Source organism: Gambusia affinis, linkage group LG08 (assembly GCF_019740435.1).
Source record: "Gambusia affinis linkage group LG08, SWU_Gaff_1.0, whole genome shotgun sequence".
Taxonomy (NCBI): Eukaryota; Metazoa; Chordata; class Actinopteri; order Cyprinodontiformes; family Poeciliidae; genus Gambusia; species Gambusia affinis.
Genome location: NC_057875.1, coordinates 17,746,926 through 17,765,392, shown reverse-complemented (window position 1 = coordinate 17,765,392; position 18,467 = coordinate 17,746,926). Strand labels below are relative to the sequence as shown.

The 18,467-nt window shown below is 37.3% G+C and overlaps 1 protein-coding gene across 1 annotated transcript in view; it reads left to right on the top strand.

Moving 5' to 3' along the window:
- Window positions 1–18,467, top strand: part of syt9b (synaptotagmin IXb) — a 35,876-nt gene that overhangs the window by 13,876 nt on the left and 3,533 nt on the right. The window contains exons 4-7 of the mRNA XM_044125057.1: window positions 232–772; window positions 13,216–13,336; window positions 13,826–13,997; window positions 14,101–14,230. Coding sequence (XP_043980992.1) covers window positions 232–772; window positions 13,216–13,336; window positions 13,826–13,997; window positions 14,101–14,230 — 964 coding nt within the window. The remainder of the gene's footprint in view (window positions 1–231; window positions 773–13,215; window positions 13,337–13,825; window positions 13,998–14,100; window positions 14,231–18,467) is intronic.

The following is an 18,467-nucleotide window of genomic DNA, read 5'->3' as shown; positions in this document are numbered from 1 at the left end:
CTTTGACATATACTCACATTACATTGTACAGATTAATTGCCATATAAATGGGAGAAAGGGTTTGGAAATTATTTCACATTTTGTTTTGTATGTCACAGACACCTGGCATTTTAAGAAGGATATATTAAGTTTTATATGCACCGGTTGCTTTGAGATTCCATAATATTAAATGCTACTGCCTGCATTAGTGTCAGACCTGATATGTCATATGACTAACATACATTTTCACAGGCATAACTCCATTCGTCGTCAGATGAATCTGTCTAATCCTGACTTCAACCCAGCTCAGTTTCAACGCCAGGACTCCCTGTCCGGTTTGGGCCGGATAAAACCAGAGCTCTACAAGCAGCGATCTGTAGATGCTGAAGACGGTCGTCGGACTGACAGCTGCGGTCGTCTTCACTTCATCCTAAAGTTTGACTTTGACCTGGAGCAGCTTATTGTGAAGATTCACAAGGCCCAGGACTTGCCTGCCAAGGACTTCTCAGGGACCTCAGACCCTTATGTCAAGATCTACCTTCTGCCTGACCGCAAAAACAAGCACCAAACCAAGGTGCACCGCAAGACTCTCAACCCAGTGTTTGAGGAGGTGTTTCTGTTTCCTGTGGAATATGCTGAGCTGTCAAGCCGCAAGCTGCACTTCAGCGTCTATGACTTTGACAGGTTCTCACGACACGATTTGATTGGCCAAGTGGTGGTGGACAACTTCCTGGAACTGGCCGACTTTCCCCGGGAAACAAAACTGTGCCGGGATATACAATACGTGACCTCGGTGAGAACGCCATCTTTTTCTCTAAATTCTTTTACCGTTACAGTTTTTGTCTTCCATTTAAAAAAATAGCCATCTTAGAAGTCTTACACAAACGTGGTTCAGTTTATTAGATTTTATATATTTACTGTAAAAAAAAAAAAAAAAAAACTCCATCTCAGTTCATTTTTAGACAGGAAAAAGCTCCTCAAACAATGAAAAAAAACGAGCAAAAACTTCCATACATTCCTTTCACTGGAACAGATGGAGAAATATATCAGCTGCCTTGCATCGTATTTCTTCTCCAAGTGGAGCTCATCTGGGTTTTCAGAGGCGAGGACATAGAAATATACTTAGACATAGTTAATGTTTAATGAAAGCAGTGGGAAACACTTGGGGGTAGTGACCCAGATCTTTGCTGACATAAGACCGGGGTTGGCTTGACAGAGATACAGCAACGCTGTCTATATTACATTATTCACTTAGATAAATCTATAGGAGTGAAAATCAGACTCTCCTGCCAGGAAAGCCCTCACGGTTTAGCTTCCTCATTTAGAAAAACTCCAGTTTAGCATCAATCAGTTTGGGATCATTTCATTCTTTCTTTTCCAAATGAAGGTACTTGCCTTCATTTGGAAAAGATGAAGGGAAATTCTTCTGCATATTTAGCTAGCTTCCCACGAAATAATTTAGAAGCATTATGGGTCATTTAGAAGGACAGGTGTTTATATACTATAGACAAAAACAAAGGCAGAGGATCCAGTTATACCAGAGATTTTGTGTTTGTAAGCAATGTAAGGAAAGAATGGAAGTCAGCGATTTACACTATTAAATGTTACTCGGTTTTTGCTGTTGGTGCACAATGATCAAAACTGATCTCTTTGCTAATATGAGGATAATTCTAAACTAATTCTATATGTTTAATTATAATTCTAAATGTTTTTATTGTCAGTCTCTATTTTGGTTATGACCCAATGCTTTTGAGAATCATATTCACAGTTCTTTGAATGGTGCCTTCTACAACTCTAATGCCTCACGGAAATCCTGTTGAACAATAGACTGCAAAGCATGATCCATTCGACTTTCTGTTCTGTTGACGTTATGATCCAAACACAGTCTGCAGGCTTTGCATAAGCCTTTTTTATGCATTAATTCCTGGATCTCCATCACACACTGTTGTGTATTAGTCTTGCGTGTCTATGAAGACACACACCCTTAAGTAAATATTGAGAACATTAAGGTTGTTCTCTTTTTTTTCCTAAAGATTTTGTTCTCTTTAGCAGAAGCATGATTAGAAACAGTAGCTTATAAATGATATTCATTTCTGCTCATCTGATATTACAGCATGCCCTATTTGATATTCACATAAGTCAGATAAGTTTTGTTTTTGGAAAATTGCACCAAAAGACCCCATGGATACCAAAGATATGGTTGATATAATAATGCCCCAGATAATAATTATTTTTGCTTTTGAGGTCAATTAGCCCTAACCTGAAATAAGAATTAGTTTAGACAAATTGACACACTTGGTAAGTATTTCCAAATACAAGACATTATTTCAAGGAACATGTCTTTATTTTGACTGAATTACAGATGAATAATCTGGAGAGTTGATTCTTTATTATTCACATTAGTGATCGATAATTTACAGAGAGAGATAAAGAGTCCAACGTTTTGCTATTTAAACCACTTCTTTTTAATACAAACCAGCAAAAATAGCCATATTAACTGTTTATGAGCGTCTAGGGTTCACTGTGGCCAGTCAGTCAGAAATACAGTAGTAATGTTTTAACCTGGGGCTGCACAGTGGCGCAGTTGGTAGAGCTGTTGCCTTGCATGCAGCAAGAAGGTTCTGGGTTCGATACCCGGCCCGGGGTCTTTCTGCATGTTCTCCCTGTGCATGCGTGGGTTCTCTGGCTTCCTCCCACAGTCCAAAAACATGACTGTCAGGTTAATTGGTCTCTCTAAATTCTCACTAGGTGTGAGTGTGTGTGTGAATGGTTGTTTGTCCTGTCTGTTTTCTGTGTTGCCCTGGGACAGACTGGCGACCTGTCCAGGGTGAACCCCGCCTCTCGCCCGGAACGTAGCTGGAGATAGACACCAGCAACCCTCCCGACCCCATTAGGGACAAGGGTGTAAGAAAATGGATGGATGGATGTTTTAACCTCATTTAGCTTAGGTGTTGTTGCAGCTAAAGGAGCAGGGCATTTTGGGATGGTTTTATGGCTATTTTATGTAACATGGTGGCATTAAAGCGAAAGAAAAAAAACAAAACAGGTGCACTTCCACTTACCCAGGAAGTCAGTAACGTCACTGAGTTTACGCTCCATCTTAAAGAACTGCTGTACTACCCAAATGGTTGTGGTAGTCCCCACCTCTTCTGTTACTACTCTGAGTTTTTGCTCAGACATAATCTTATATATGCAATAAAAGGAAATCCCAATGTCCGCAAACCCCTTGTATTGTAGCGCATGGGGAACCAGAAATCTACCTCATGATAATACATCAAACCTCAGAGTTTAAAAGGTTTGTCAGGAGGCACAAAACTACAGTGTTTTTATGTAGTTTTACTCCAACCACGAGAAAAAAATAAATGCAATCAGATCAGAAGTGTCCCAATCTGAATGCTCAAACAGGGAATATATGTGATTGTTTTTTATTTCCATCCAATTTTACGTAAAAACAAAAAAACAAAAAAAAAAGATGGGCCGCAGGATAAACTGGCACGTATGTGCTTGCACACAACCCAGAGGAGGATGTTCAGAGGCCAAAGGGAAGAGGCAGAGGAACTGTAGAAGTAGAATAAATAAAGTTAGAGGGAAACTGAAAAAAGTAATAAAAGAAAGAGAAAATTCAGAGAGCGTGCCCCCAAATACCAGCTAAAAATTCCAGTTTTATTATTTTCACTTTTGTTTGCACCACTCACAAAAACATAGGTGAGAAAGAGAGAAGAACTAAAAAAAAAATAATCTAGGCAAAATTAAAATGCAGTTGTACTAATGTATATTTTCAGATATTCAACATGTTCAGCATTTCATATCAAGAGCTGTTGTTATCATCAAATTAAACATTTAAAAATCCAGCAATCTAATTTATTGATGTATAGAAAGAGATCCAAATAAGAAAATATGGTTATCAGTATAACCAGCATTATTGATCTCCAAATTAAATACCATGCCATTTTTGATCAAACTTTGTCAAATTTTTAGACCCAATTCAATTCAACACAGGCCACAGTTTGCACTGCACGTAATGCACAAAAACTATGTTGCTAGAAAACACAGCGACTGTCAAGAGCCGCTGCTTTCCAAAGGTGGGCATTTAACAGACAAATAAACACGTTTTCCAAATGTCAAGGCGTGAATTACCAGTGGCGAGAGTTCACAAATCAAACTGCATCTGGACGACATGAAAGGATGTCTTTGGTCAGCAACAACATCCGGCACTCATGTTTTCCACCAGCACTCTAATTTAATGTGCATTGAACATAGATACAACAGATATGTAGTTTTAATAATTGAGCGTACAGATCATAAAAAAATCTTGTGAAGAGGGTTAAGATTCTTGTGAGTTTGTAGATATTGAAGCCTTAGAATAGTTGCTTGTGTGAAGCTGCTTTTCAGTTAAGTTGCTATGGGAAAAGGAAGTATATTAATATAGCACCATTCATACACAGTGCAGTTAGAAGTGCTTTTAAAGAATATTAAAATAAATTCTCTGACACTGGTAGAAGCATTTCAGCCTTCTTCATCAACAGATTTCATAGCTACTCTGATTTTTCTTATCTCTACTATTTGATTATTCTTATTGTGAGAGGATCTTTTGTAACTGTGCTCGCCTGCTTCTTTTTTCATGTTTTAGCCATTGCAAGGCAGAATCACTAGAGTCATATATTAGAGGTTGCTCTCTTTTTTTTCCTAAACATTTTTTTTCTCTTTAGCAGAAGCATGATCAGAAACAGTAGCTGATAAATTATATTCAGTTCAGGCTCCTTGTAGAGGCCATAACTAAAAAAAGTAGAGTCAAAAATATCTCCAGCTAACCTATTCATATTCCAGCTTTATATTGGTGGGTTCATTTTCCCTGTAGAGGCGCGCTGTTTCTCATTCATTTTTAGTAACTCTTGTTTTCAGGTCTCGTTTGAAATAATTGTTTCTTACATTTGTTCACATTCATTTGAATTTTTATCTTTTTTTTTTTTCATATTTTCCAGAAGATAAAAACAGCATTAAAGTAGCTTTAGGGAAAGTTTAAATAGAGCAAAATAGCAAAAGGGACACATAACTTTTACTCACAAATGAAACTTTAGTGCAGGGGTGGCCAATCCTGGTCCTCGAGGGCCGGTGTCCTGCAAATCTTAGATGTCTCCCTGGTCCAACACACTTGAATCCAACAGCTGAATCACCTCCTAAGTGCAGTCAAGTTCTCCAGAGTCCTGCTAATGACCTCATTATTTGACTCAGGTGTGTTGAAGTAGAGATACATCTAAAAGTTGCAGGAGACCGGCCCTCCAGGCCTGCAGTTGCCCACCCCTGCTTTAGGGGCTCGTCAGACTTTAGCAGAGTCTTGTGTCTCATAATCTGCCTTTAAATCAGTGGTTTCAAACTCCAGTCCTCCAGTTCTGTGGTTCAGCACACCTGACTCTATTATGAGCTCATTAGCAAAGCTCGTTAGAGTTTGACTGCATGCTAGTGAGACACTTTCGGCATTTAAATCAAGTGTGTAGGACAAGGGGCACATCTGAAAGTTGCAGGACACTGGCCGTTGAGGAATGCAGTCTGAGTTCAGTGCTTAAGATCCACACATGGTCAAAAACAGATGAAAATTATTATAGAAACTTTTTCATAAATTAAAACTTTATGAAAAATCTCCCTTTCAGCACTTTATTACATCAAGCAGAAACAGTACACATAGGGTGTGGGTGTTCTTGATTTGTGTCACTCTACTTGCTTGATGTGTGTTACAATGAATCCCTAATAATTATGGATGCAGGGAAAACTGATTAGCCCATAAAAACTGGGACAGAAATGAACTATCATTACAGTGAGTGGGAGTAACAAGCACTCAGCAAATTGCCATTATTCTGTCTTGATTGTTGAGGTTTTCATTTGTTCTCTTTGTGATAGCAGAACTGACACTATCCAACAAAACGTTTAATTTTCTCCCCTTAGATTAATATTTTGCTTTCTTGTTAACTAAAACTACATCTTTGATTTGCTGGTGTTTCCTTTTCCACAACTGATATTTTTCATGGATTTACCACAAATATGTGCTCCTTTACAAACTGAACAAAAGGAATCTTTATAGATAACATATTTTCTGCAAGAATTTATTAAAAATGCATGTGGCTCCTTTTTCTGGATGCCACTTGTTATCCAGAATTTTGTAGACGAGGATTTCTAAAGACAGCTGCTTCTTCATCAACTAATTAAGTTCAAAGCAACACAATGATCATTAGCCAGGCCAGCACTAAACGAGCTCCAACCTGTTTGTAGCCTGGTAACTAATGCAAGGACCCGGGGAAAACACTCCCACCTCGGAACATGCACACGCATCTTGTTTGTTCGCAAATTTTGTTTTCTTCCCCTCCAGACTCAAACAGCATCCCTAGCTAAATGAGGTCAGTATGAATTGGGTTAGGTCCTTTTTTGAGGCATCTAACATGTGAAATGTGGCAGTTCTTGTCTCCTGTGTCAAAGTCAGAGGCTTCAGAACTCCTAAATATAATCTCCTATTAATCATGCATGCATCCAACACATATTCCGATGTCAGCCAGATGTGAAAGACATGTTTTCTTCTTTCTGCAAATAACTACTATTATAATTATTCATATTACTTAAGATCACAAGATAATATTTCAGTAACCTCAAACTGAATAGATTTTGGTGTGAGAATGATTTCATATCATTATCAATACACAGTTTCATTTAAATTCTTATCTCTGCTTTCTTTATTAAGATATTGTGAAATGAGGAAGTGTGTCAAATTATCATATCAGCTGCTTCTTATAAAATATTGTATGCTCTACTCATAGTGCTCCAGCAAAGAATACACTGTTGCCACGCAAAATATCTGCAAAGCCAACACAGTTCCTGTTGTCAAAAGCAGTTTAAAATACTTTCAGACCTTTGACCTCTGGCTTAGTAGTGTTTTTAATTAATTGTTTTGTAGAAAATAGAAAAAAGGGATTTAAAAAAGCCAGATATTGTTGATCATTATTGATTTGTATAAACAAGGGTAAAACATTCCTTTAACTTATTATTCATTTATAGCTGACTTCAAACATTTGCCTCAACAGCCTTATTGGGCTTAACAAAATTTAGAAACTGATCCTGGGGGTTGCTTCTTACTTAGGTTGCTGTTTTTGACACAGAGGTAGAAATCTGACCTAGAGTTTCAACAGTTTTTCATCTGTAAGGAAGGTCTGAAGACATGATACATATTAAGTTTCTTCTGCCACTCTCTCCCAATCCCCAAGCAGAACTAGGTTACGTCCCTTGGGATATCGGCTGGGACCCTGGTTAGTCCACTCTTCGATATGTGTGCATACATGCATGTTAATTGTGACTTCAGACAGAAAAAGCTTCTAACCATTCAGGATTATTTTCTGTGGACAGATTTTGATATTAGAAGCATATAGGAAGATAACAGGCATTATCTTTAAGAAGTAGATGTGCCTTTAAGGGTTCTGTCTCAGAGCACGCTCAGTACAACATGCCCCACTGCGCCTGAACCTGCTGATTAGTGTTGTGGGTGAAAATTAGTGAGCATCATGTGTGAGTTTTAATAAACTGCAAACTCAAGCTTGTAATAACAACTTGTTGTGAATTCATGTTAAGGGTGTAGCGCCTCACTTTTAATCCACATGCTGTTAATTAGTGAAACATTAATTAAATCCTCTTCAGGAAGCCGCACACATCAAGAAAAGAATCCTCTTCCCTTAACTTATCCCTTCACAACACTTTGACTTGATCTCTGCAGTGATAACATAACATGTCTGGTGTTTATTACATTTTATTTAAACAAAAACAGACATTTCACACAGTGAAACATCTGTAACCTGAACAATTTTCTCCCTAAAATTATAGAATTTTCTCATTTAACCTTGAAATTTGTGCTTTTTGAGGATTAGGAATGCACTGCTACATCAGCAAAAATCAGCCTGGCCATGGATGCTTTCCAGAAGGTTTTCTGGAACTTGCAGTTCACTTCCCATTATGTGTGTGAGGGCTTGACAGGTCATTCAGAAGCTATGAGCATGCATAAAACTTCCGCGTTGACTTCAGTGCTGTTTGTAACAATATATCAGGTTCCCAAGTGTTACGTAGGATAGCCTTGTAGCAGGACGGGTAGCTAGATTTAGTGGTGTGATCTGTGTGCATCTATGTGGTTTATTCATCAGAAACGAAAGGAAGAAGGCCAGGCTTTGTCTTGCCTAAACTGGGTTACTCTTCAAGTATTAATTAAGCCCAAACATTTCGGCATTGTGTTTGTAATGCAAATTTTTTTCATGCATCTCTGACTGCTCTAAAAACAACTCACCAAGCAACTGAGATGAACAATACACATACTTAAAAAATAATTTAAAAAATGGATAGGCTCAGAGCCCCTGCATTTAAAAATCAGTATACATTGGTATATAAGGTTTACTGCTTTTACATGATAAGATTTTACAAGACCAAGTCTCTTCACTCTAAAGGAGTATTCCACCTTACTGTGAGATGTTTTAACCCCTACTTGAACGAGGTGCCTCACACCCTGGTGGGAAGCATTGTTGTTGTTGTTGTTGTTGTTGTTGGCATCATAGTAAGACTAGGAAATAATATTCAGCCTTTGAATTAACCTAATATCTTACTGAAAAAATTATCTCATCAGATTTTACATCTTATGACAGCTGTTCATTTCATTCACATACCTCAGCCTTTTTAAGATGCGTCATTTATACACGCACATTTAGCCAAAGCTTGAAGTTCTTCTTTCTCCTTACTGTCAGTCAGTGAAATGAGGATGATTAACTGCTTAATTACAAGTAAATCAGTAGTATGCTTTGTCCACCATGCTAAGTGGGAGGAAAAGTCTGTCTTTGATAATAAGTTTAGATCTATTATGTGGCTACTATGTTTTTTTTGTTTTAGTAAAGTATTTTGAGTATACATGGACAGAATTAAATCAAATATGCAAACTGAACTACAGAAGCCAAAAGAAAAATGTTTCACATTGTAACCCTTTGAAGATTACCTTACGATTACCTACTTTGAAGCTTGTGTATGCTTCTAAATAATGAATAAGTTTGCATGAAAGAGAAGCGTTCTACATATTACATAGAACTGTGGCCAGTAAATGTTTTAAGAAAAATAACTATTCAGTCTTTTTAACCTGCAAAGAACTGGCAGTTTGGACAAAATGACAATCTCACTATTCTTCACAGGCAGTTATAAAGGATCTTTTCGCTTAGCCTGATTCTGCCATGGTGTATTTATTACTGCTAAAGTGCAGTCAAGGCAGTGATTTATTTACTTCCAGTGTGCTCACTCAGGCAGATAGAGCTACTGTACTGTTGACAAGCTCAGAGAGAACAGGATCTTTAGTTTAAACCCATTTAATGTTTTAACAACTGACCTTAGTCACTTCTGTACTCAATATCTTTTACCATTTACCGTTTATTTTAGCATGTACGCTGCTGAACAAATAACAAAAATAGAGTATCCTTTCAGAATACTCAAACATTACTGACTATCTCTGGCTGCATCATGTTTAGGAGGAAAGAATTTCAACTGGACAAATGTATGTGTAATTCATTATAAAGAAATAGGTTACAGTGTGTGAATGAGTGCATGAATGGGTGAATGAATGTAATGTGAAGTGCTTTGGGGTCCTCTGAACCTGATAAAAACAAGTACAGGCCATTTATCATTTTGACATTTACAAGACAAAATGCAAACAGGTTGGTGGGAAAGCAACAACTGCAATTAGACAATGGAAGAAACTGTCAATCTTCCACAAACTGGGGCTTCATCAAAGATCTCGTCTTGTTGAGTTTCAATGATCATGAGAGCGGCGAAGAACCAACCGTTGCACACTAGAACCTGGTCGATGACCTGAGGAGAGCAGGGACCAGAGTCTCAAAGTTTTCCATTAGTAAAATCCTCCTGAACATGAACAGGTTCCCTCATGGTTTCTATTAAATGTTGATTGGGATGTAGAAATCAAATATTCCAAATATTGTTGGAACCATGCCTACACACATTTTTATACAGTTATGTTTCTTAGAGCATAAATTATTTTCTTTGTCTAATTGTACAGTATATTTCAGTTGAAAATCTACTAAAGGTTTTGTACTTTAGACCCCTGGTCCCTAATCACCCATTAATGTATCTAAAAATAAATAATCTCACACAACTTATTATTGCAGTGTATGGCTTTGCATTTGTACAAAATAAACAGTCAAATAATCTAAGTTAATATTAGGAAAAAACAAAAGATTGCAAATTAAAGGATTTCATTGTGTTTCCAAAACATGTAGGATTGTCTTTCTTTGGTTGACCCAAGTAAAAAGCAGGAGATCGCGTGGCTTCTGCATCTTTAACTTTCTGCCGTCTTCCCCCATCTCCCATTAAGTTGCCTTGTAACGATTTTGATAACACTTTGCTGGTTGTTCCAGTAAACAAGCAATTCCCTTGTTGTGCAGCAGCAGGTTTATTTTGTCCCTTTTATCTCCAGGCCTCTAGCTCTGTACAAGAGCGGAAATTGTTCCATGTTACACAACTGGCAAAAATAAGACTCTCGTCTGAACTTTTCTCACACAGGGGTTGGACGGCAAAACTGGAATCAAACTCATGTACTGAAGAAAGAAAGAAATATTATAACATGTTACCTTGAAAAACATGAGCATTTTAATCTGACCTGCTTAAACATACAAATACGTTTGTGAACAATGATTGGATGGTATTAATGAGACCACACACAGACCAAAGGTGGAGTTGGGCTAAGTCTGCAAGATGCTTGTATATAAAACCTGGCAGCTCCTGAGGGAAGTGAGGTGTTTGTCTTATATTGGAGAAGATGGACTGCTCACACTCTCACTTCTTTATTGAGGTGCTTTAGAGATACAGGCTAATTTCATTGGAAGAGCGCAAGTGACCATAATCCTAACCGCAGGCTTGATTTGAGTGCTCATAATAGCAGTGACCGACACTCTATATTCTGTAAACCTAACGCTATAGTCTCTGTGTGTAAGAGAATGATGGAAGAAGCAGATCACATTATCGCTGGAGCGCTTAAGGGCTTATTTATCCTGCATCTCTTTCCTTGCCTGCATGTATCAAGTTGCAGATTCGTGTGCCTCTGCCAGGATTTATGTGTGCTACACCTCTGAGACATCATAAGCCAACCATACATGATTACCAGCCAGTGCTCAAAGCAACAGCGATGACAAGGTGTCAGATGTAGATTCTTCCTTGGCAACACTTGTAATGAATTGACTCATCAGTCAGTGTCAGAGATCCTGGCTGATGGTTGTTTGTGTGAACACATGGAAGTGTGAACATATTCTGTGTTCCCAGGAGTGCAGATGCTGTCAACCATGATGAATTAACTCATTTTTATCAATTTGATTTTCAACAGTACTGAGAAGAAGACCCAGAGCAGCAGGTTTCTAATGTGCATGTGTGAGAATGTTTGTGTCTCTTAAATAACGCCAATTAATCTTAATAAGCATGTGAAGGAGTACCATATTTCTACACTCATTCATTACAAGTGTCATTCCTCTTCCAACCAGTTTAAGTTAAAATTTCTGTTGGAAAAATCTCCAGTCTATGGGATTCCAATGAAAAGTACAGTGAGACTCATACTGCCCCATCATATAGGAACAATGTTAATGTGACCTGTAGTAAAATTCAACAGATACTAGGCATGACTAAAGCAGTGCTGGGCTAGAGCTTTTCTAGAAGCAGTTGTAGCTTACGTTTTAAGCGATATTATTTCTATTTATTTTCAGCGGACGTCTTCAGCTGATCTTTGAAATTTTAAAACAGGCGGGATGATATTGGAAGGATGCATGAAAACAACTTCATTGTTGGGCTCTCTAGCACAGGAAGTGGAAATGCAGGATGGGCTTCAAGATCAATGATTTTGTTTTAAAGTATGTAACAAAATTCCATCTTCACACAAGTCTATTGTGACTATTTTAATATAATTATGAACTGCATTGTTATGAGCATGTGCAGTCTTACTATGACACCACCTAAGACCAAGAATAGTTGCCTAAGTAATAACTCTGATCACAATAATGAGGATCAATAATGACCATAGCAATTTCATAACAGAAATGTTGGGCATGACAAAACAGGTGGAGAACACTTTCAACTTTCCAAGACCCAACAAAGATAATCCTGGCTAATTTTCAACACCTTATTTCAATGTGTAGGAGGTTTTGAGGTGTTTATTCAGGTTCTAAGATGACATAAATACAATCACCAAAATTAATCTCAACCACTGTGCTTCATCATGTTTTAACATGTCTAGTTGAATGACAATTGTCACTGTGAGAAAGATAGTTCAGAATGTCACAATATGCTATTCAGAAGTTGTCTGTGCTAACATTTTTACTATTTATAGGTTTATTCAGCAGGGACTCATATGGCATTGCATAAATATGATGAAACCTTTTCTTCAATGTAAATATTAAAGGTAGTAACAAAACCTGTTTTTTTTTTCTTTCAGAAAATGTCTTCATAAGCAGCTCTTTTGGAGCCCAATATGTTTATGAAAGTGTAAAACTAGAGCTTGTCAGTACTTGTGCCTCATGAATGCACAGCTCACCTTCACACCATCACACGTTATTTTCAGAAGTGCTAATTGGGAAAAGGGAGCCTGGCGTGTGTGCGAATGTAAATTCGTTGTGAATGTATGAAAACAGGAGAAGGTAAAATGTGAGGTAGGAGTCAACAAGTTTGAGCACAGGCTAAATTAGAGTTCCAACAGCTGCAGTGGATCCTAGAATGATGAAAGGATGATTCATCATCCTTTCATCATGGCTCCTCTTGAGAAAAATAAGAGGAGACATGTGACATAAGGCAGATATCATTATGAAAGGTCTCCAATATTTTCAGTTGTGTTAGGTGTGATCCTTGCCTGAGGTGAAGACATGTGTTATCACCTCATCATGTTTGGAATTTGCTGTACTTTTAAATCCTCCTGAACGTCAAATTAATTTAATCACCAAACATTCATTCCCACATTCCCATCCTGATCTATAACAAGATATAGGTCTGGACAAGTTTTCATGTTATATATTCAAAGGATCTTATTTCTGTCTGTCAGAGTTTGTATATTATAGCATCAAGGTTTCAAGTACTATATTTATCTGCAGTAACTTTCTAAAGTGATTTCAGTTTTTATATAGGAATGTGGTTTCTGTAAGAGAGGAGACACATGCTAGTAAAAGCTTCTCATATGTTTCGTTGTAGGACAACGTGGATCTTGGAGAGCTGATGTTCTCGCTGTGCTATCTGCCCACGGCTGGCAGACTTACCATCACCATAATCAAAGCCAGAAATCTAAAAGCCATGGACATCACTGGAGCCTCAGGTGAGAGCTGATCAACAGTTCAGTGTTTCCTTTGAGATGATTTAAAGTATTTAAAAATATACAGTACAGACCAAAAGTTTGGACACGCCTTCTAATTGAATTCAATTAGAAAGTGTGTCCAAACTTTTGGTCTGTACTGTATATATAATAAAGAAACAAAGAGTAAAACTTATTCTTTAGTTTCCATTGGCTCTGATTGGCTGAACCCTCATGAGGCGAGATAAGGAAGACCCTGAATGTTACATTCTGCAGTTGCGCCAAGACAGTTTCCATTATGTATATAAATGCATATTAAGCTACATATGGTGCTTGAGCCATTAAAATATTATGTGGGTTATGATGGTTTGCAGATTTCAGCTTTTTGTGGGTGAATACCAGGGTGTATATTAGCAGTAGCCTAATAGTCAGTATGCTTTTTAATATAAAAGATGCCAATTATTGCCCTGTAAATAACAGTGTAGCTTTATTTGTTATGTCATTTCTTTCTAGATCCATATGTGAAAGTGTCCTTGATGTGTGACGGAAGGAGGCTAAAGAAAAGAAAGACTTCAACCAAGCGTAACACACTGAACCCAGTGTACAATGAAGCCATTGTGTTTGATGTTCCTCCAGAGAATATCGACCAAATCAGCCTGCTCATTGCAGTCATGGATTATGATAGGTCTGTATGTTTAGAGCTCCCTTTCAGGCGCATTTACTAAAAAGAAAGAACCCAGAAAAGCTCATCATGTGTGTGTATTTTTTTTTATGATACTATCCCACAGAGTTGGGCACAATGAAGTAATTGGAGTATGCAGGGTTGGTAACGAAGCCGAAAGCCTGGGTCGAGACCACTGGAATGAGATGCTAACGTACCCCAGAAAACCCATCGCACACTGGCACCCTCTCATTGAGGTAGGGCCTTCTGAGGCTTTGCGGCCAAGCATATCTTCAAATGTTCTAAATTGATGTTAATGTAACAAAATTATATATTGCGTTTTGAAGGCAATAATAAAATGACAGGATTTTTTTATTTAAAAAAAATTACTTAAATGTTTTTTTGTAATAGCATGCTAATCAGTAGCAAGGATAGTTGGAATTTTCTCATTATAAAAGTAAGAGATTATGCTGTTACTGTAGAAAGAAAGTTAAAAAAGGCTTAATTTTTTTTTCTTCTATAAACGCTGACGTAGAGGGACCTATTCCCTATCTGCACAATGTTGTCAAGGCCCCCTGATACATGAAATACATGCTCAATTAATTTACTTATCACCAATCGCTTGGTTAATGTTTGCCTGTAACACAACTGAAAAATACAGTAGCTGCTAAAAATGGGTAGCACTAAATTTTGTAAACTTGTAGGGGTTTTAAAATGCCAAACAAGCTTAACAAGACTGAAATGTTTTGAATTGCTTTTGTCTGAGGAGTGTTAATTATCTATACTTTCAGTACTTTTCAGCTGCTTTCTCCTTCTCAGAAAAAACAAAGAATGCTGAATCGTACCCCACCTATCATCTGAAATGTCTTGCTGAGAACAGAAACTTGCTCTTGTTCCCTGTCAACTGCATCTTGCTTTCCAAGACATTTTCTTATCCACTACATGTTGCTTGACGTCACAAAATCCTCAGTGAGTAATTAAAACTTTACGGTGTCAGATCTAGCTGTGCACAAGGTAGATATTCTCCCTCACACATTCCCACTATGGAATACTTGTTATACTCCACACTTATTTTGAAACTTTTTTAAAATTTTGTTTTAGTCATGACTTTAGCTTGTGAGAATACATTTTATAACCTCTCTGTTGTTAGCAGAGCCAGTAGTCTTCAAATCTCATTGGTTTTTCTTCGGCAGTCACGTAAAAGGACATTTGTAATCGTTAGCTTAATAAGGAACACTAATTTTAGGCTTTAATCAATGAACATCAGAGGAGCAATTCAATAAAAAAAATTTACTTGATGCAATTGCAGTGTCTGTAATTAATTAATCACAATTATTCACACTTTAGCAGAAAACTGTATATAGTCAAGGTAGACAGCAACTTGATTCAAAAGCACTTATCAGACCTCTATCAGATTGTTTTTTTAAATGCACAAACGAACAAAAAGAAGCAGCTTTGTCATCCAGTGCTTTTGTGAGCAAATGTCGCTTGAGTCAGATATATAGGTATACCAAAAACTCTGGCTGGAACCTTTGTATTCAAGTGTGTACATACGATTAATTGCACTAAAATTTCTAACGTGTTAAAATCGATGTAATTCATTAATCATAATCAACATGTTTAATCCTGACCCTACCAGATTTACTTTCTAACAGTTAGCAGTTAAAGTTTTACGCTAAAGAGGACTTTTCCTTGATTAATTCAGTCTCTTAGGGGGTGCTGTGGTGGCGAAGGGAGGGGCACGGCCTGTTTGTCGAGGTCTTGGTCCTCTTGGCGGTGGTCGCAGGTTCGATTCCTGGCCTGGCGACATTTGCCGCATGTCTTCCCCCTCTCTCGTGGCCCTCTTTCCTGTCGGGCTGCTTTCAGTTAAAGGCCACTATAGCCAACAAAAAACCTTAAAAAAATAAATAAATTCAGTTTCTTAAGGAAAATAATTTTTATCACAGATTGATACAACCGGAAGTCATTGCAAGTGAAACGTTATGAAACCAAGACTTAAATAAAATTAACATAATTGTCATTGAAATTAGTCTATGTTAATGACTACATTTACATAGGCTCAATACTATTCATTAACATTGAGCCTATAGAGTAAATAACAGATGTGCTTCATTACAGAAGTTACTTTGATGGATAACGTCCAAACTAATGCACCTATAATCCCATGTTTACTGTATGTCTTTTCCAATAGAACAAAAACAATTATGTAACAGGAATACTGCATAACCCTCACGTATACTTGGCTTTTTTTGCTGTGATTTCTACAACTGATGCTCTGTTTTCAGAGACAGTGGGAGCGAGATGGCTGCATTGACAGAGCTGTTTCTATTCCTGACTTCCCAGCCCACACTCATTAAAAAAACAGGGCATGCTAAAACAGATCCTGCACTGATTCATGTAAATTCATGTTGTGTTGTCAAAAGCTTAATATGTTTGTATTCCATCAGAACCTCCCAAAATGTATATCTGTCCCAGTGAATGAGATCATTTCCCTCAACCGGCATTTAAAAAAAAAAAAATTCTTCTCACTAAAGAAATTAAAACGTAAGCTCAGATTGATTCAAGCTTCCCTGTTATGTTCCACTTGCTGTGCTTGCTGTAATGCAAAGTACTTTGTTATTTCGTCAATTTATGGGCTATTTTGTCTTGTCTTCACAAAGTTTGTTGAAACAAACCCTCTCCAGACATCATTAGTTTTTTATTCATCCACAGCAGGTCCAGTAATGCTCATTATAAGAAACGTGAGGGACTCCTGGAACGTTATTCAGCCCCTAACGAACATTCAGATTTTATTTGCAACAATCACGGCATTTTCCTCAGAAACAAGACCAGTTGTAATGAGCATAATCTGTTCCCATTATTCCACCATCTACATGACTGATCTAGCTGCTGCAAAATGAAGCGTGCCTTAGAAAAAATGCAGGCCCTGACAGCTTCATCCAGTTGGAGCATTCATAGTTACTGTGTGCACTTACAATATTTAAAATATTTACTTAAGAATCATTTTAACATTACTATTTCAAATCCTATTTGTGCAAGAACAAAAAGTTGAAAGTTATATTACTTTTTGATCTATTAGCTGAAAATATGTCATGCTATAGCACCAAAGACCAACATTCACAGTTTTTCTTGGTAATTTGGTAAATTCATTGTTGAATTTTGACAGTTTTTGGAAAGTAGTGCCTAGGCTGCACTTGGACACCCTTGTATTAAGGGCCTTGCATAGCAGAAAAGCGATGAAATCAACTTTTATATACAGTTTGCGATTGTAAGGATTCAGCTCGATCCACCTCCGGTTAAATCTTTTTACAAAAAGAGTTGATTTGTCTGCTTTGCATAAGATCAGGTAGGCCGTGCAATTGCTTTTTACACCCCACTGTCAAACAACATTATTGTAATTCTTCTTCCACCAAATTTCCACCCACTTTCCCTAATTAGCACATCAGTGTTTTTGTGAGAGTTGCATCATACAAGATGAGGGTTTAGCCTTCACTCAGATTACCCACAGATTTTCAGAGATAGTGAAGGGATAACGACCCTAATATTTCCACAAGCTTTGAGTGCAGAAAAGCTCTTTTTCTCTTCGACACATAGATATAACTCCTCACAAAAGTATTCACACTATAAACATGTTCAAATTTTGGCACATTACTGCCATAAGCTTCAATGCATTTTAGTGCACAATGGTGTGAGAAAGCAGGAGGTAAGAGGGATTAATAGTTTACTTTTTTTTTTTTTTCAAAACAGTATGAAAAATGTAGCATGCAACTGAAAGCAGTTCCCTAAATATTTAACACTACCGCATTTCACTGTACTTTCTGCTGCGGTACCATTACCAGCTTTGCACAATTAGACAATGAATCTTTTTCTCATCCTTTCATGGAAAATTACCTAATCTCAGTCAGACTTAATGAACATCAGTTATCAAATTTCTCAGTTGTATGGTGGTGAATCTCTTCCTCATGTTTAAGTCATTGAAGGTTCTCAGAGGTTCTCTTTTAAGATTGTCCTGTATCAACCTCTCCATCACCTTTGACAACCTTCCCTGTTCCTAATGAAAATGCCTCTTCCAAAGGTGGGGATGGTGTGTTCAGGGTGATGGGCAGCATTTCTTTTCTGCCTAATTCAGGTGAGGGCTTTTTGCAAATTAGGTGACTTCTCAATAAATTAGTTTGCACTGGGTTTTATTCGGTACACTCTATATATATATATATATATATATATATATATATATATATATATATATATATATATATATATATATATATATATATATATATATATATATATACACACACACACCTACAAATTTACACTCGCATACACCTATGTTAGACATTGACAGATACTTTGAACTTCTCACTGGGGGCATTAATAATTCATCAGCTTGATCTTTTCAGCCACTGCTATAAACACATGCACTCATCCACCAAAAAACAGTAGAGTTCCCCTGTGTAATTCCAACCAGTTCTGATGGCACTGGGTGAAAAGTAA